General features: G+C 38.8%; 1 protein-coding gene across 1 annotated transcript in view; it reads left to right on the top strand.

Moving 5' to 3' along the window:
- Positions 1 to 12296, top strand: part of SLF1 (SMC5-SMC6 complex localization factor 1) — a gene marked incomplete at its 3' end in the record, with an annotated part of 38612 nt that extends 26316 nt beyond the window's left edge. The window contains exons 12-18 of the mRNA XM_080362179.1: positions 1697 to 1844; positions 4045 to 4190; positions 5890 to 6056; positions 6549 to 6682; positions 8692 to 8784; positions 9189 to 9371; positions 11812 to 12296. Of these exons, the coding sequence (XP_080218305.1) occupies positions 1697 to 1844; positions 4045 to 4190; positions 5890 to 6056; positions 6549 to 6682; positions 8692 to 8784; positions 9189 to 9371; positions 11812 to 12296 (1356 nt within the window). The remainder of the gene's footprint in view (positions 1 to 1696; positions 1845 to 4044; positions 4191 to 5889; positions 6057 to 6548; positions 6683 to 8691; positions 8785 to 9188; positions 9372 to 11811) is intronic.
- Positions 12297 to 17341: the final 5045 nt, after the last annotated feature.

The following is a 17341-nucleotide window of genomic DNA, read 5'->3' as shown; positions in this document are numbered from 1 at the left end:
TTTGCTTTGGGGTCCAATGATAAAAGAGCTATGGATACTTAAGGGAAATTTAAATACATTTCAGATGTTTTAAATCAGTTCCTCAGTTTCTGCTCCTGAATCTTCAAAAGGTAGAGAGTAGCGCAGTGTTTAAAATATTTAAATTTTAATTGACGTGTCATACAAACGATTTCAAGTTGTTTTTTTTTTATTATGAGATCCCACAGTTCATCTACAATGAAGGATTAAGAGGCAAACCAGAGCAGGTAGAGCTCAGCAGAGTAAGAGGAAGCGAGGATGGAAATGATCTCGGATATCACGTTCCTAACATATTTTCCCTTGCTGGTTCATAAAGGCTTCGGTGATGGAGACTCTACAGCCTCCCAACACAGTATTAATTTGTAGTTGAGTTTATTCCTTTTCTCCTGAATGACAAGTTGGTTAACTGTAGGGACAGTATTTATGTAGGTTTTCGACAACTTACTTTGAAATCTTTTTATAATAAATCTAATCTGTGTCACAGTCTCTGTTACTCTTATGTATGTCTGTTTGATTTATTGATGAAGCTCAAACTGTTTCAGTCTTTGGTGCTTTCCAGCTCCTGACGGAATCCTATTAAGTTATTTTAAACCAACCTTGAATGTATCTTGTTCTCAAAGGAGTATTGGACAAACCATTGACTGTGGTGTGATAGCACAACAAAAGACAAAAAAGTTTTGCTTCCTTTGAGTAAATCTTTAAAATCTCAAGCTGACAAATGAGTATTCAGTTCAATTTCCCTCTTACCCAAAATTGTCCATTTTGAAGGACTCATTCTCTTTCAGTATCACCTGGTGCTCTGGTGTAACAGTGATTCTTGGGTCATTGGGCAAATGAATGTTGTGTGTTCCTGTGGTGGTACATGTATTCTTCCAGTTTGCACTTTCAAAACTGACATAGAAATGCTGAATTTTCTATGGTTGTACAAGTGGTCGAAGGAATAACTTCTTTCAGAATCATTACATAAAATATTTCTCCATGGCACAGAAAGGTGTTTTAAGTAGACAGATATGACTTTGTTTGGCACAGACTAACTCAGACACCAGCAGCAGTGCTTTACACAACCAAAACTGATGAAGTGAATGAAAAAACGGATGAAAAAATGTTTGTCTGTCTCATGGTACTTCCTGAATAGCATGTTAAAGTGTTGTATATTGTCTTGATGCCTCCTGAAGAAGATAGGTTTTGCTTCTTTATCTAAATATGACTATTTTGTGCAGGTTTGGGGACAAAAATATAAGGCTAATACCCATAAGTATAAAATTCTAAATTTGCAGCTGCTAGTCTCTTTGGAATATTTTGGTAGCAGAAGAAAGTTTCCTGATCCCACAACCTGGCTGCCGATGTTTTTTGTGTGCAGATAACACCTTGTATCCTTTCCCCTTTTGTCACGGACATGTAGGGTTAGTCACAAAAGGAGATTTACTTTCGTGATGAAATCTTTAGGGAAAGAGAATACTAATAGAGAGGGGAGAACAAGATCTCTCTAAGTGTCAAATGAAACATAAGGCTACCTGGCTGCAATGGTTTCCTTTTGAGCAGAAAAGCCAATGAAGAAGTGATGTGGCAACAGAGTGGGTTTTCATCTAGAGAAGTTCTCTAGTGTTACTACTGGTACATTATCAGTGTGAATTTGTTATATGATACTGATCTATAGGTACTTTTCTTTTTCGTGTAGGCTTTCAGACGTGAAATAGCTGGTCTGTTAAATGCAATTCTTGGAACTGTAGTGGAATATTGGATCATCTCAAGCTTGCTTATGGACAGAAATATGTTTCATCAAATAGCTGATGATTTGTCAGACTACATTGCCATTTCATGTGATGGTGAGTATTTGACGTTCCTCTCAAAGTCTTTTAACCTAACTTAAATCCTTGTTTTACATTCAAGTTCTGATTTAGCTTACGTTGCAGCCAAGTGGTCTTATTCTGCTAGTACATATGCAGGGAACTCTGTTTTATTGTGTGCTTGTCCGTCTGTCCCAGGAAAAGACCAGATGGAACAGGATTTCCTATTAAAATCCCTCTAGATCAGTCTTAATAGGTGTTGATGCAAAAGCAAGACTACGCAGTGTGAAGAAATAAAAACAGAACAAAACAAAACTTTGTAGCTCTCTTGTCAGTGTAGAAGAGCTTTAAGCATCTCATAATAAGCCATAAATTTGGAGAGGCAATTCAAGACAGCTCAGGCCAATTTGCAAATGAAATTTTTCGCTCCACGAACTTGATCTTGTTTGCTAAAGACACTTCAGCCACAAGTCCAAAAGCTATGCTGAAATCTTTGACCCGTACAGTCTTCAAATTAAACATTTCAGTGTCCTGTTCCAAATCCTTAGACGTAATGGAATTTATTTGAGGCATGGGGGAAAATTCCATTTAGTCTCATGAATCACTGTTGGTTCTTCTTCATTAAACATAGAAGATAAAAAGAAATGTCACAACTCAAATGAACCATTGCCGTTTAACATGGAATGTCAGTGGAGGTGTCTGTTCTTCTTGCAACTAGGAGATGAAGAACTCAAAACACCAAAAAAAGTAATCTCAAGAAAACTACTGAATGTTTTTAATTTAATTTTCAAATTTAATTCCCTCCAAAGCCTTTTTTCCCCCCCGCAATTAGGAAATAGAGGGAAAACTGTAGCACAGCTGTTACACCTTTATGGGTATCCTGGTTTTGGTCATCATTTTCTCTTGACATAGGTGCACATAGTCTGCATGTAAAGTCTTGCTGCCTTCTCCTAACTGGACACTGAACTATCCTGAAAAATTTGAACTAAAATCGTAGTATCTGAACAAACAGTTCCACTCCAGTCTTACAGAATGCAAATTATCAGAACCATTATAACCTGCCTTAGAAGGCCAAATCAATTGGAACTTTATTGTGTTTCAATCAATGGAGCTTTTAGTATCTACTACTATTGCTACCTTTCCAAAATTTTTCTAGCTGTTACGTTAAAGGGAGGATCTTGGACATATATTCATATAAGACACTCATACTCTCCTGTACACAAATGGAAAATTATGCTTTCTGTGCTGTCCTTCACCAGAACAACATTCACAGTCTGCTTATAAAGATTAAAGATTCTTGGAGCTGTTGCTTATCGCTGCCCCTCAGTTCAGGCCACACCACTTAAAGCCCAAAAATCTATCGCAGACTTCTCCTAAATTCTGGCCCTCGTCCTCCCAAAACTTGTTTATCTGTTTTGAGTCCACAGATGTTTTAATGTATGGGCATGTCTCAGCAGATCAGGTAGTGTGCGAGCGCTGCTCAGCAGGACACAAAACTCAGTACAGTAAGACTTTCTTCCTCATGGCAAATCTTGCTCTCCACCTGTTTCAGTTACTACTTCGAGAAAATTATTTTGACAAAATTATTTTGCTAGAATCCAAACACAAATACCACCTTAAGAAAAACCAGTCGTTCTGTCTCCTTTTCCAAAAACCAGACATATGCCTGATGTATATTGAGATAGAAATAGGTATACATTCTTCTGCCACTGTTTGCTTTTTAAAAGAGAATGAACTATTTGGTACATCTGGATGGGGTTGAAATTTACTTAAGTTCACTCTTAATATAGAATTTGTGGGTCACCCCGCATTTCTTTGTTCACGTTCTTTGTTGATGTTCTTTGTTAACACTCTATGAATTCTGTTTTTATTGTGTCACTTATAGATTTTAAAGGTAGTCACTTGCATAACTTCCCAAATAAGTAATTTCATTCTCATAATCAAACTAGAACTTTTATAAGATTGTATTTAGAGTGGTTTTTCTGAAGTTTCATATAAAAAGTGGTGCTTTGCCTTTTAAAATCTGGTGATCGTTCTCTTAGAAGCTGGTCTTATTATCAGATGATGGATAAAATCTTTTTTCATTGTAAGTATTTTTAGTAATTCTCATGGAGAATCGCTTATGAACCTTCAACGGCAGAAAAAAAGAGTCTTGAAGAGCTATATTCTAGATAACTCTAGATGTACAAGTTTGTACGTTCTCATTTCGAGGTTTTTTTCCCCCTTTGCTTTTATCCAGATTTTTCAATATGCGACTTAAAAATGTTCATTTGTTCCATACCATCCCTCTGGCTTCAAATGTTTGTTGCAGAAGCAGTTTTTAAAAAAATGTGTTTACAGAGGCATATAACTATTTCTACAGAACCTCTCTCTCTTCAGAAAATAGTAAGTAACTCTTCTATTCCTTAATAACCTATCACACTTAAGTATTTCACAGGTAATTGGATTCATGAAGGTCTTGGAAAATATCTTTCTTTTATGATCTAAGGTCATGCTCATAGCGTGCATTGTCTTTCACGTGTAGATAGACTCTACTGCATTTAAATGTCTTTTTGCCCAAGATCTGGGTTCAAAACAATGGCGAGATTCTTGCCAGAGAATTTTTAACATCTGAATTACATGTTTACATGCAGTTAACGTGAAAAATCACAATGAAAGCTTTTATAATAATCTCCGATACGAACACTTTATTGCGATATTAAATTTGTAATTAAGGAAGATGCCAAATATAGCGTGATTTTCTTGGATTATCTTCAGGTTTTTTGAAGAGGTGCCAGTCTGTTATTATACTGGGTCCAAATATTTGTTACAAACAAGATTTTATTATTTTAAACAATAGTTTATTCCTGTGAATTTCTCCTCTTAAAAACCTTTTCTTACTTGCAAACCTCTTCCTGCCTTCAAATCACAACTTGTGGTTGTTGATGAGGAAATACACAATGAAAGCTGTGCAAGAAATGCTCAAAACCGTGATTGCTGGCAGGATGCAGGCAAGTCAGGGAGATCACACAGTAATTACATGGTCTAACTTAAAGCCTCATTTCAGTAATATTAATACTAACGACTAACCAAAACACAGAATCCATAACTGTTTCTATATGGCCTGACATTCCACAGGTAAAGTAAAAAAAAGCAAATTTATACCTTTATACATTTTCCATACAGAAGTTTTCCTGAATTTTACAGGAGTTTGTTGTGAACAGGGATCGTTGTTTATTAATACATCGTGTTTAAACAGCACTTGAACAAAAGCCTGTCAGAATTTTAAAAATAAACCAACTATATATCTAATATTTAATGTATGTTGCCAACACATAGGCAGCAGCAATTGCTATTTTTAATATTGCCATGACTACTGATCACTCACTGCAACTACTTAAATGTACATTTTGTAGTGCTTGAAACAACTTCATATGCTTTTTTGCGGCTTTCATTAGCATTACTATTCTTGCTTTCTTGTTCTGTACAATAAATGTCAATTATTGTCCAATTTGGCTCTTCTCATACAGCATCTTATCAGCTAGACTTTCATATGGGTTTTCTACAGTTTTTCTAAGTTTTCGGTGCACAGTGAGGGTGCAAAGTGTCCCTTGCCCATTGCAATTTACCTGCGGAATCCACAGTGATCTGCTGGATACTCAAAGCCTTCTTTAATGCCTTTCTTAGATGTCACCATCGTGTGATCCTTGAATGAGTCCCCTCGCTGGATTTCTTCCTGTGCTTTTCCCAAACTGCAGAAATGACTTTTCGAAATTTAATTACCTGAGAATCAATTAACGTTGCTTCAGTCTTAGGTCCAGCTAAGTTGATGAAACTTTTCTCAGCTACCAAGAAAAAGAGAGAGGTCTAGAATTCCCAGCTTTCTCACTGAGACACAGCCTCTGAGGTCAGCACGAATAGTGAATTACAATTAAAAAAAAATGCAGAAAACAACTTTAAATGAACTATATATGCAGCAATTTATGGATCATATTTTAAATAACTTAGATACAGCGAGGTGCTTTGCCTGAAGCCCAACAAAAGAAAATGGCCGGATTTTAATTTATTGTATGCAGAGTTGTTGAAAATATGACTTTTGCAACAGGTCTGTTCCTATTCATCTGCTTTGCGAGAGGTAGGGATGCATGAGTTGATGATACACAAAGCAAAGAAGAAGAAAACAGGTCAGCGGCCGTGCCCCGAGTCTCAAAGGGCATTACGGATGCTAAATGGCGATAAGCAGAACGAAGTCAAAGTGCTGCCTGATCTACCGTAAGTAATACCTATAACATCACCAGTTTTATTCTGCTTTGGGGGACAGCTTCTGACCTGACACATTTCTTGAACTTTATATGACCTGTTTTGTTGTCTACAAATTACTGCAACTGACAGAAAGCTCCATTGCAAACCTGTAACACTTCTGGGCTGGGGTTCCCCCTTTCTCCCCATCCTCCATCTCAGCGTTTATGAAGACTGTTGTATTTTCCCAATATTAAATTTAAACGGTACGTGGAGAAGTTGAACCATTCGTAGAATTATCTTTAAAGAAAGTTTAATCGTGGGTGATTTAATTTTATTAGTGTTTTAAATACAGTTATAATTAAATTACATAGAAATTACGTAATTAAGGTATTCCAGAAGTAACTCTGAAGTTGGTAGGTCTAAGTATGCTGTATATACACATTTAAAAGCATTGAGTCCATATACATTATCTTAAAATATGAAAGAGTGCTTTTAGACGTGCCATCTCTGCTCTCTTTTCAGTGACTTAAACTTCAGTAAGTGCCCTTCATTGACAAGGAGGCACAGAGCAAGAGCAGAAGTTAAGGCTTCATACACCAAAGACAGTTGCTACCTTTTGGCTAAAGAGGTACATCTTTACAAGAGAAATCTTAAAGGTATTCTATATATCTGATTTATGTTAAGAACTTTATGTGGTTAGAATCGACAGCATCAGGTTTAAAAACCTTGTCCTGATGAATGCTGAACTGAAATGATGGCCTATGCCCAAGAGTTATTGTCTTATGGTTCATGTTTGTTTCTTCCAGTGTCTGTTTAAAGTGGGGAATTGTATATATGGTGGAATAAAGCTGCCTTCTTCATCCCCCTCCCCCTCCCAGATATTAAATACAGTGTACAGCTTGTGTGAGCTCATTCCAGTCTTGCCCGCCTTACTTTGCTAATCCACCTCAACCTGTGCTTGGTAGGATCAACGTCTTCTGATTTGAAAGTATAATTCAGTCTTCATCTCTTTCAGTCCTAGACATTTTGTGAACAAAGACTGAGGAGTATGCTATGTTACATAGCTGTGTTAAGCATATGGACTGTTTTCTTCCAGGCATTCAGCCCAGACTATGAAAGGCATTTGGCTTTTGTCTTAGCTATACTGGAACCCAAGTACCTATGGAATAAAACAGCACTGCAGCAGTTCATTCAATTCATACTTATCACGTGAATTTAATAAATTGTACCTTACTTGAGTCTTTACCTGAACAGAATTACTTGCTGGAACTACTTTTTTGTCATCTTCATCACCAGAAATTTACCTTATCACTTAAAACACAGCTGTATTAATCACGGCACACAAGAGAAGGCTTAGAAAAAACTGCAAAAAGCAAGCTGGGATTGTTTAAGCAATTAAAACCAGAATTGTGTCACAAACACTGAAAGGCAAAAAATCCCTCACCCTCTTTTGGGATTTCAGAGAGCTTCAGTAACAGAGCCAGGCCATGCATTTTTAAAATTGGTTCCCTTTCTGTTTATTGCTTTTGCAAGTAACATTGATGTGAATTATTACATGCTGACTTCTACAAAGAAAAGTGAACTGAAGGACTAGGGGGAAACAAAACAAAACAAAAAACCCAACCTCTTTTTCTCCTGTTCTTCCCCTGCCAAAACTGTAAGTAGTATCTTCTGTTGACAGAGTGAGTATGGAGCTGACAGATTTACGTTGTGGTGGTATTAATGTAACAAAATACACCATGTAAACCTTATTGCAAAGGATGAGAGATTTAGCTGGAGATATTTTTCATTTCTAAGATGTTTGTTGCATTATCTTTCACCTGGCATCAAGATTTTCCTCTGGCTCTTGTTCAAACCTAATCATTTAGTGAAAGCAGAGCAGCATTTAGAACAGGTCTGAAGTTTTTATCATGCAGAAACTAATGGTGTCTTCGCATATAAGCAGCAGTTCTCAGTTGCTTGCTGGTCAATTTTTCACACTTAACTTCAGCTTTACGTGGTGCTGAGGACTGGGATATTATTCCAGAGGATTTTCTTTTTTTAGTATTATTATTATTATTAGGGCCTCTTCATTTATTTTCCTCTCTTTCCCCCCTCCCTCGCTACTGTAGCCAAGTCAGGCAGCCTATTGAGAAACAGCAAACCATCTGTTAACAGATTTGAAGTTCTGAATTATACTTGAGTGTGTAGAGGCACTCGTGCTTAGCCAGAAGCATTCATTTGAATTAAGCTATAAATGCTGTGTAAAAAGAACCATACATTTTAACGTAGCTTCATGAATAAATTTAAGGGAGGGCAACTGCACTCTAAAGTTTTATTGCTTCAAAACCCAGTATTTTTGGTGTTCTGTGATCACTTGGTGCTTTTATAGTGTGATTGAAGCTTTAAACCTTGAACTGAGGGGAGATAATTCCTGTGCTAAACCATTTGCAATACAATTTCATTGCTGGATCTCTGGTGGAGCAGAAGCTCTGTGGTTTGGGTTTTTGGTTGGGTTCTTTTTTTTGAATTTTCTTAAAAGATGGTTAAACAGGATAAAGGAAAATCTTACTCATTATTGAATTTTCTGGCATATAGCCAGGTCTCCTAGTTCCAGGCACTTTGATTATTTTCTTTAGTTGCTATCTTGCCTAGTCTAGTGTAATCTATTAATTTTTTATGGTAGGAGAGACAGCCCTGCATAAAGCTTGCATAAGTAACAAAGTGGAGAGATTGATTCAGCTTCTCTCTTCCCCTGGAATAGACATTAATGTTAAAGGTAAGTTATTCATTTTTTCTACTGAGCTAAGAAATTAAGGCAGATAAAGGACTGTATTAATATATATTTGGTATTAAGTTTATATTTATACTGTTAAAACTACCTTTATTATTTCAAACAACACAAAATGATGACTTCACAGCAAACACTGTGGAAAGGTTAATTTATAACTAAAGTGCACTTTAACGTGACATTTTCTATTGATTTTTTTAAAAATGCTATTTGTTTTTTTTTTTTCCCAGCCGTTTTTCAATAGAATTTCTTGTTTTGAAATCACAGCCTGCCACCGCAGCCGTGACGAATGCTAGAAAAGCAAAGTGTTTTGCTGGCTAACGAAGTGCATTATTAACGTTTTTAGTGTTACTTCTGCCGCTTTTAAAAACTTCCCTTGATTTATAATTCAGACTATGCTGGCTGGACGCCTTTGCATGAAGCCTGTAACCATGGCAGCACAGTGTGTGTCCGTGAAATTTTGCAGCGTTGTCCGGAGGTAGACCTGCTCAGTGAAGTGGACGGGGTGACTCCTTTGCATGATGCACTGTCAAATGGACACGTAGAAATTGCCAAGCTGCTACTTCAGCATGGGGGTGAGTGCGTTTATGCTAAACCGGTTTAGGGAAATTGTCCGTTATTCTGAGTCCGTATGAAGTTCGTGGCGTTTTTCCTCAATAGTTGCTTGAAATGCAATGTTATTATGGAATATTTATTTTAGAACATTTTTAAGCCGAGCTGTTTTGGTCACATAAAAAATAATACTGTTTTCACACTTATCTCGATCAGCTGAATATGAAATTAAGCAGGATTTTCACGTCTTTTTTTCCAATATGGTAATGTTTTCATTCTGCATTTTACACCGTATGCATTGTAACTATGTTCTCCTAACTCATTAATGAAGGTGAAGATTACCTAGTCACCAGGAAAAGCAAAGGATTTTCTTTTGTTTTGATCTATTTTTACCATGATGCAAAAATAGACCAGTAAACCTCTATATAATCATGTATTTCAACATAAATTTGTTCAGCATTTATGGAAATTAATGTGATGGTCTTTGAAGAACGCAATTAGCTTGGTAATTAGTTTAAGAAAGGAATCTATATTGTAATTGTGATAACTGCTGTTCAGGGATAATAGTGGGAGGGATGCCTTCATTTCTAAAAAAAGATACATTGCCCCTTAGGCAGACACACGAAAAATGTTTTGAACAACATTTTTTGTTCAGTGACAGGGAACTTGTATCTTGTTTTGAAATATACTATATCAATATAATTAACTTAGCATGTTTTTTTTTTTTTAAGAAAACAACCGCAAAGAATGGTCTTGGATATTAACACTTCCTCCTTTTAATTCGTTTACTAAAATGAGGTTTTGCAATATCCTTTACCATTGACCTACTGTGTCAGTTTAATCTCCGTGCATCATGTGCTGACTCCAGATTTTTTCAATAAAAATCATTCTGCGTGCGGCCACGAGCCGGAGGAACACGCTGTATTGAGATGGCCTGTTACTTAATTAAGGTACAGAAACAAAATTCTGTTTCGTTCTTGGCGTGAGACCCTGTGTATTTACAGTCTTCTCCTGCCCCCTAAAGGCTATTTCTCTGCCTGTTGTGCTCGCGATCAATACGTTCCTCTGCAGTTCTGTGTTTGCTGAGCTTCGGCTCGGTGCCTCCCAGCTGTTTTATGTATCTGCTGGTCCGTGTGTCTGACAATCCGAGCCAATACCTGTGCTCGGTTCAATCCGTCTAAGTGATGCAACAGCCAATATTGTCGCTCGCCCGGCTCCTCGATGGGAAATGACAGATGCGCGTTCTTCCAGGCGACCATGAAGAATACGTAGGGGATGATCCTGCTGTCCTGGGGGAAGAGCTCTGCTTGCACTTGCATTCATCAAGGTTTTCTGGCAACCGTAAGGCTGCGGGTTCCCGTATCCTTGCCTGGGTTTTGGCCTGTCAAGCAGGTGACAAGACTGTGGTAGGAAGCCCATTACCCGTTGGATTTACTCAGCTCGGAAATTCAGAACACATCTCCGCAAAAACTTCTTTCACCTCCTCTAAAAAAACCTTCGGCTTGCGAAATTTAATTGTATTGCGCAATCGGCGGTGAAGTAAAACAATACAGCTTTAATCACAGCAAAGTTAGAACCTCTAGTATGAACGTGTGATGGGGTGAATCACCTTTTTGTAATTAACACATATTTCTGAAAATGTATTCGAGTTACAGTTGCATCATTGCTTTAGCATAGTAACCCAAATTTATGTAAAAGTATTCCTGATGTGTTCGTCTTTGAAAAGCACTACCTGTAGTGTGCTAACTGCATTTTTCCTTATTCATGCAGTCTTCAGTAAACTTATCAAGACATCTGTGGACTATTTAAATATTAAAAACTCCATTGTACTAATAAACAGGAAATAGCAGAAGTGTGTGGTATAATCTGAACAGATAAAAAGTGTCCTGCTTACTTAGACTAAATCTATTTATTAGAGATTCAGAAAGCTGTTAAGACTGAATTTTGAAGCTCATTTGTTAGGAGAGACAAGAATTACTGCCTCAGTAGTTTACCTTGCTGCCTAGCCAAGGGCAAGGTTGACCACACCACCCAGAAAAGTAAAATAAAGGCCATCATAATAGCACGCCTTCCATTTGGAGTCGGCACATAACCTGGTCTGTAAAATACCTAATGGAATTTTACAGCAGTAATAACATTTTTACATTATCTATGTTACTTGAAATTTTAGAATAAGCAATTTTTGCATTTCTTTTCCATTTCTAGATAAAATCGTCGGCTTTTAACTTAGCAAAAGTGGGAAGAAAATTACGACAATATCCTAAAGATACTTTTACAAAGGGTCTCTATGAATCTTCTAGATTGTATTGCAAATGTATGACTCATCAGTTACATCAACATAACTTAGTACAGAAAGGGATTTAAACAGACTCCTAGCTTCTGGCAAAAAAAAACATACGAAAATCTTGTTTGTCTGCCAAATCGAATGTGCTGTTATTATTAACGTTTCTATTTTCCCTACAGGACCAGCCCTTCTACAGCCGAGGGACTCCCATGGAAAATTGCCCCTGGATTATGTTGAGTCCGTCCCGGTGAAGCAAGAACTTCTGAATGTTGTTCATCCAGAAGAGAACATCGAAAGCTTTGATGAACGCGCAGAACAAGAGTTTTGCAGTCAGCAGAGAGAGCTGTGGTTGATTTTGTTTAATAAGATGCTGCTGAATTTTTGTTCAGTCTATAATCTGTCTTCCCCCTTTACTTTAACTCCCGGAGAGGCAGCTTGTTCAAATGTACTTCCCGTAATGGCTCGTGATAACTGTAAGATGAAAAATACATTCTCTGCAGATTGGTTACTAGATACATATTTTAGAGAGCTAGAAACTTTTCAAAAGCTACCACAGTTTCTTCAAGAAATATCTGCAAACGTGGCTTTTTTCCCTGGAGAACAGATAGAGGCTTTATTAGCAACTCTGGAAACCATGGTAGAGGCCTATCAGCTCTTTACTTAAATCTTTTTAACCGTTAGCTCCCAAACAAGTCGCGTGGGTTGAATTTTGGCTGTTAACCCTTGGTGTTGGGCTAACTTTTATTCTGGCAACTAAAACAGAAATTTCGCAGCTTTGCAGGAGAACTACATGTTAGTGTCTCCCAAGTTGTTGATCTTCTCTCTAGCAGAACCTGGAAGTCAGAGGCATTGATTCAGTGCATTTTTAGGTGAAATTGTTCCAAACGCTAGTATCCTCTAGTTTTCTGACAGATGGGGCTGCCTGTGACCACCCCAGGAGGGTGCTATATCATTTGCACTAATTTAAACTTTATCTTTTCTCTTCTAGAAATCTTTATTACTCACAGTCTCACACTGTAGTTCATTTTGGTTTCCAGGAGTAGTGACCCTGAAGTGAAACGAAATTGAAATACTACAACAAGCAGTTTTTTCTTTGAGAAAGGCTTGTGGCTGTGTATTTTAATATCCTCCATTAAAATGGATATTATAAATACCTGTCATTAAACAAAAACATATGGGGAAGCAAATTCTTCCTATCAATTTTTATCTTCTTTTTATCCTTGTCTTGTAAAAAGTTAAATTACATTGCATAAATTAATTGAATTTTGTAAAATTCAAAACAGAAGGTAATATGTCTGTGTTTACAGAGTCGGTGTACTGCCATTTTCCCGTCTGTCATAGTTTGATGGAAGCGGTCGCATGAAGACGTTTGTAACATCTTCTTCTCCCTTGTGAGCATCATGGCCACGTCCATTTTCACACGTCCCAGGCGATGTTCAGAGCTCCGGTGGGCACCGCTGGTGAGAGTTTAGAGCCATCAAGCCAACGTTGCTGCAAATGGCCAAATCTTAGTCACTTAGTGCAAGCCACTTAGTCTGTGGCTCTGCTCTGGCTCATGTTGGCTTGCACTGGCTCAATAAATCCATTACACAACCAGTGTATAAAGCCATCTGGTGACACTAGTGGGATTCCTTCAAGTGAAGGTGCGGCTGGAGGCAGTGGCACAAATGTTGGCAGGGGAATTTACTAAGGATTAGGCAAAACAGTTTAAGTATGTGCTGAGCATCAGATGCTGGCACTAAGTATGGATCTCCTTAAAAATTGCACCCTTTTTAATGTGAGAATTTTGCTCTCCATTCTGCGAATACATGCTAACTGCACATTATAAATCCTCTAAACTAATCCTCTAACCTAATTTAGCTTTGTGTGATACTTATTCTATCAGATGGTCTTTTTAATTAATTAAGAAAAAGGGAAAATCCTGTGCTGTTCCTTAAAGGCACTGAGGCTCTACATAACTGTGTTGCATGGGGCTGGGGATGTGGAAGAGTTGCTTGTTTTGGAGAGCACATTTATACAGAAACAACAACTCTTCCTGCCTCTTGCATCCTTGTAGAGATCCAGATTTCAGATTATGGTCTGGGAAGAGTTGCAATTCTAAGGCAGGTTTATCTGTTCCAAGGGAAGAGTGCTGCTTTAGAGTGTGGATACGTGATCTTCTTCTGAGACACTCAGTAATAGGTCAGGAATAATTTAAAATCTTAGCCTTCAAAAGGAAGGTACTAATTAGCAATGTTTCCAGTTCCAGTTCTTCTGTAATAGTAATTTATAATATTAAAAATAGAACCCTAAAAGAAAGGGTGTGGATAATAGCTGCTTCTGAAATTGATGTTGCTTGACTAGAGGGAATAAGTTACACTGATGCAGCTGGCTTGCAGCACATTAAAACTTCCATTTAGCCTTTCTGCAGCCGAGGTACATGATCTCATGGCAATTAATCCACTGAAGAGGCTCAGACTGAGTTGGTCTTGGAACCAGACCTTCATGACAAATGTTCAGCGTTTATTAATGACCAATTATTATTTTTATACGTGCATGCAGAGCAGCCTGCTCTAACAGAATAAAGTGTCAGTGCGTATTTGATTTGTGTGCGTTTGTGCACTTCTGATTTTTCTGTAGTTAGAAAGCAACACCAAAAAAAATCTTTGTCGTATATGAGATAGACTAATAAACATCAGTATTCTCTGTTGCAGGGATGAAAAAATCCATGTGCATGCTTTCTAAAGAGTGCAAAATATGCATCTAAGTTAGCAATAGTAACATTTTCTTTAGTTGTGAATTTCGTAGGTATTTAGGAGTTTAAAATAATCAAGACCCAGAGAACCACAAAAAAGAATTCTGGTCCTAATACAATACATCAGTGACTGAAGTGAAAGCAGGAAAATCAGCGAGTGATTCTGCTTATATATCCAATATACTTCCACAATTATTTGCTATTATGTCATGTAAAAAGTTAGAAAAAGCACGTCAGTCATTTCTGAGTCCTCCTTACCTATTTAAACTAATTTCAAGTACATCTCTCCAACGTACTGTGAAGAGGATAATGTGCTAAATGAACATTATTAACATCGCAAAATGAAACATTCAAAAGTTAGCAAATGTCTGAATTAATATTCCACATGTAGCCCCAACTTAAATATTGTCTGTGTGCATCGTCAGTCTTTAATTATATGGTGACACAATTTTCTTCTCTCCAGTGTTCTCTCAGTTTAAGTAAGGATCACGTATTGAAAATTTTCCTGTTATTTCCCAGTTATGCTCTTAACAGAGTTCAGTTTTATACATGTTCGGTTTTATGTATACTCAAGTTTGCAAACTCCGTATCCTTAAAAAAATCTTAAGTATATCTCAGTCGTATTTAACATAAAATTATGTGCTTCATCTAATTTATTAGAGAGTACCTGTTCTATTTCAGAATAGCAAAACTTTCCTGTTAAATCATGATTGCAATAAAGTGAGATCTATTAAGTGATTAAACTGTCTGCTTTTTAAAATCCCTCCTGGTACGTAGGATAATTCCCACTTCTTGGCTTAAAAGAACAAACAAAATCAGCCAACGAGCCCTCCCTCCACATTTTCTGTGTCCACATTTCACACGTAGACGTGGTCCACAAGATTAAGGTGCTTCATCCTCATCTTCATCCTCATTCCATCCTGTTTTTCCCAGACCCTTGGAAAGTTCTTCATTATTCACCTTCAGCATGGGGTTGGGCAAGGTCCCTTTTACCAGGTGCTGCCCAGACCAGCAGCGTGGAGCTCGGTAGCAGCAAAACAGCAGGTAGGACACGCTGGGATGTGCACTCGGTATTTACAACGGCACACAAAGACGCAGGTCAGGCTTTGAAAGCTGTGTAAGAGAAAGCTGCATTAAGCCGAATTTCAGTATTACGTTTTCTCCGACACGCATTCTTTGTTTCACACCACTGCCACACAGAGCACATCAGCTTATGTGCAAAAATTTGATGTTTGTAAGATGTTTTACAGAGCGTTTTCTTGGTTTCCAAATGGTCACACTCATTGGCAAGTGAATCGCTACTGCTGGTGTAGTGGGAGTCTGGGCTCACCAATTTTGCTGCTGATTTGTTTGACTTTTGTGTAGGATCTAAGTTTAGCTTACAAAAATTACCTATTCCTGTGGCTTCAATAACGATTTAAAATTTGTTATAACAGGGAGGAAGTTCAAACCTCAGAGCCTGAGCTCCCTCTAAACTATTTAAATAGTCCTGAAGCTCTTTCTTGCACCATCTGTGGTCCTGAATGATGTTAAGTTGCTGCATTGCAAAGGGGCAGCATCACAACTGCCCCGTGCAGGGTTGATATCAAACCCCTGCCCCGTCCTGCTCTCGGCACTGAGGAGCACGAACCATGAATCCTGGGTCAATTCTGGGCCCCTCACGCTAAGAAACCCTTGAGGTGCTGGAGCGAGTGGAGAGAGGGAGCGGAGCTGGTGAGGGGCTGGAGCACAAGTGTGATGGAGCGGCTGAAGGACCTGGGGGTTCAGCTGGAGAACAGGAGCTGAGGGGAGACCTTCTGATCTCTGAACTGCCTGAAAGGAGCTTGGAGCCAGGGGGGTCGGGCTCTGCTCCCCAGGAACAAGCGCCAGGAGCAGAGGAAACGGCCTCAAGTTGCCCAGGGGAGGTTGAGGTTGGATGTGGGAACAATTTCTTCCCCAAAGGGCTGTGGGGCATTGAACAGGCTGCCCAGGGCAGTGCTGGAGTCACCGGCCCTGGAGGGCTGGACACACGGACATGAGGTTCTCAGGACATGGGGCAGGGGTGGAGGTGGCAGTGTTGGGCTAGCAGTTGGACTTGATGATCTTAAAGGTCTTTTCCAACCACAACAATTCTGTGATTCTTAGATTCTGATCTAGTTCTACTCTGAAGACTGATTGCTACTCAGAGCTGTCCTTGAATACTTTTCGGGAGAGAAAGGCATCATAACTGCTGTATTTGTTGGCAAGAAACTTATATTCCTTTTAAAGGGGAGCAACAGTGTATGGTTTATTAGGACAAAGAAGTAAACATGATAAATTAAACATCGTCCTTCTTCCGGCTTCCAAAGGCCATATGGCAGGTTTCCATGGCCAAACCTCTCCTAACCCCAGATGTGGCATCCAGTCACCTCCACACAGCTGAGAGCTGCAGGACTTGTCTTGCACCCTCGAGCAAGCGACCGGAGGGCGATGGAAAGCTCTTGGAGTGTTTCATGGGCAGGAGATGACAACATCCCTCCAGGGCCACTGCTGCTCCCCTTATAATTTGCATCTCCTTGCCAGCTGGAGCTTGGCTGATTCACCAAGCTGAGTGAGTGGGCAGGTTCTTACCCACATCCCTCCCTGTCTGTCTCCAGTTCTGTGGTTATGAGGGTAAACAGGAGATGCAGGAGGTCTCCAGGCTCATTGCAGAGGGGCAGCTGCTCCACTGCTGGAGGCACAGCCATAGGAAATGAAGCTTCATTAGTTTTGCTGCGCACAGAACTATTTGCCTAATTAATAAGGTGTCCTTCAGACTTACGTTTGTGGGTCTATAAGATAACAGTGGTCCAGGTTGCACAACACAAGATGATGCAAGCGAAAGGTGAGACAAGAAAAACTGGAGATATGTGTTCAGATCACAGAATAGCAGAATAGTGGCAGGACCTTCCCAGCATCTCGTGTCCCACCCCTGCCATGAGCAGGGACATCTGCACCAGCTCAGGGTGCTCAGAGCC

The sequence above is a fragment of the Nesoenas mayeri genome, assembly GCF_963082525.1.
Source record: "Nesoenas mayeri genome assembly, chromosome: Z".
NCBI lineage: Eukaryota > Metazoa > Chordata > Aves > Columbiformes > Columbidae > Nesoenas > Nesoenas mayeri.
This window is presented reverse-complemented; position numbering and strand designations above follow the sequence as displayed.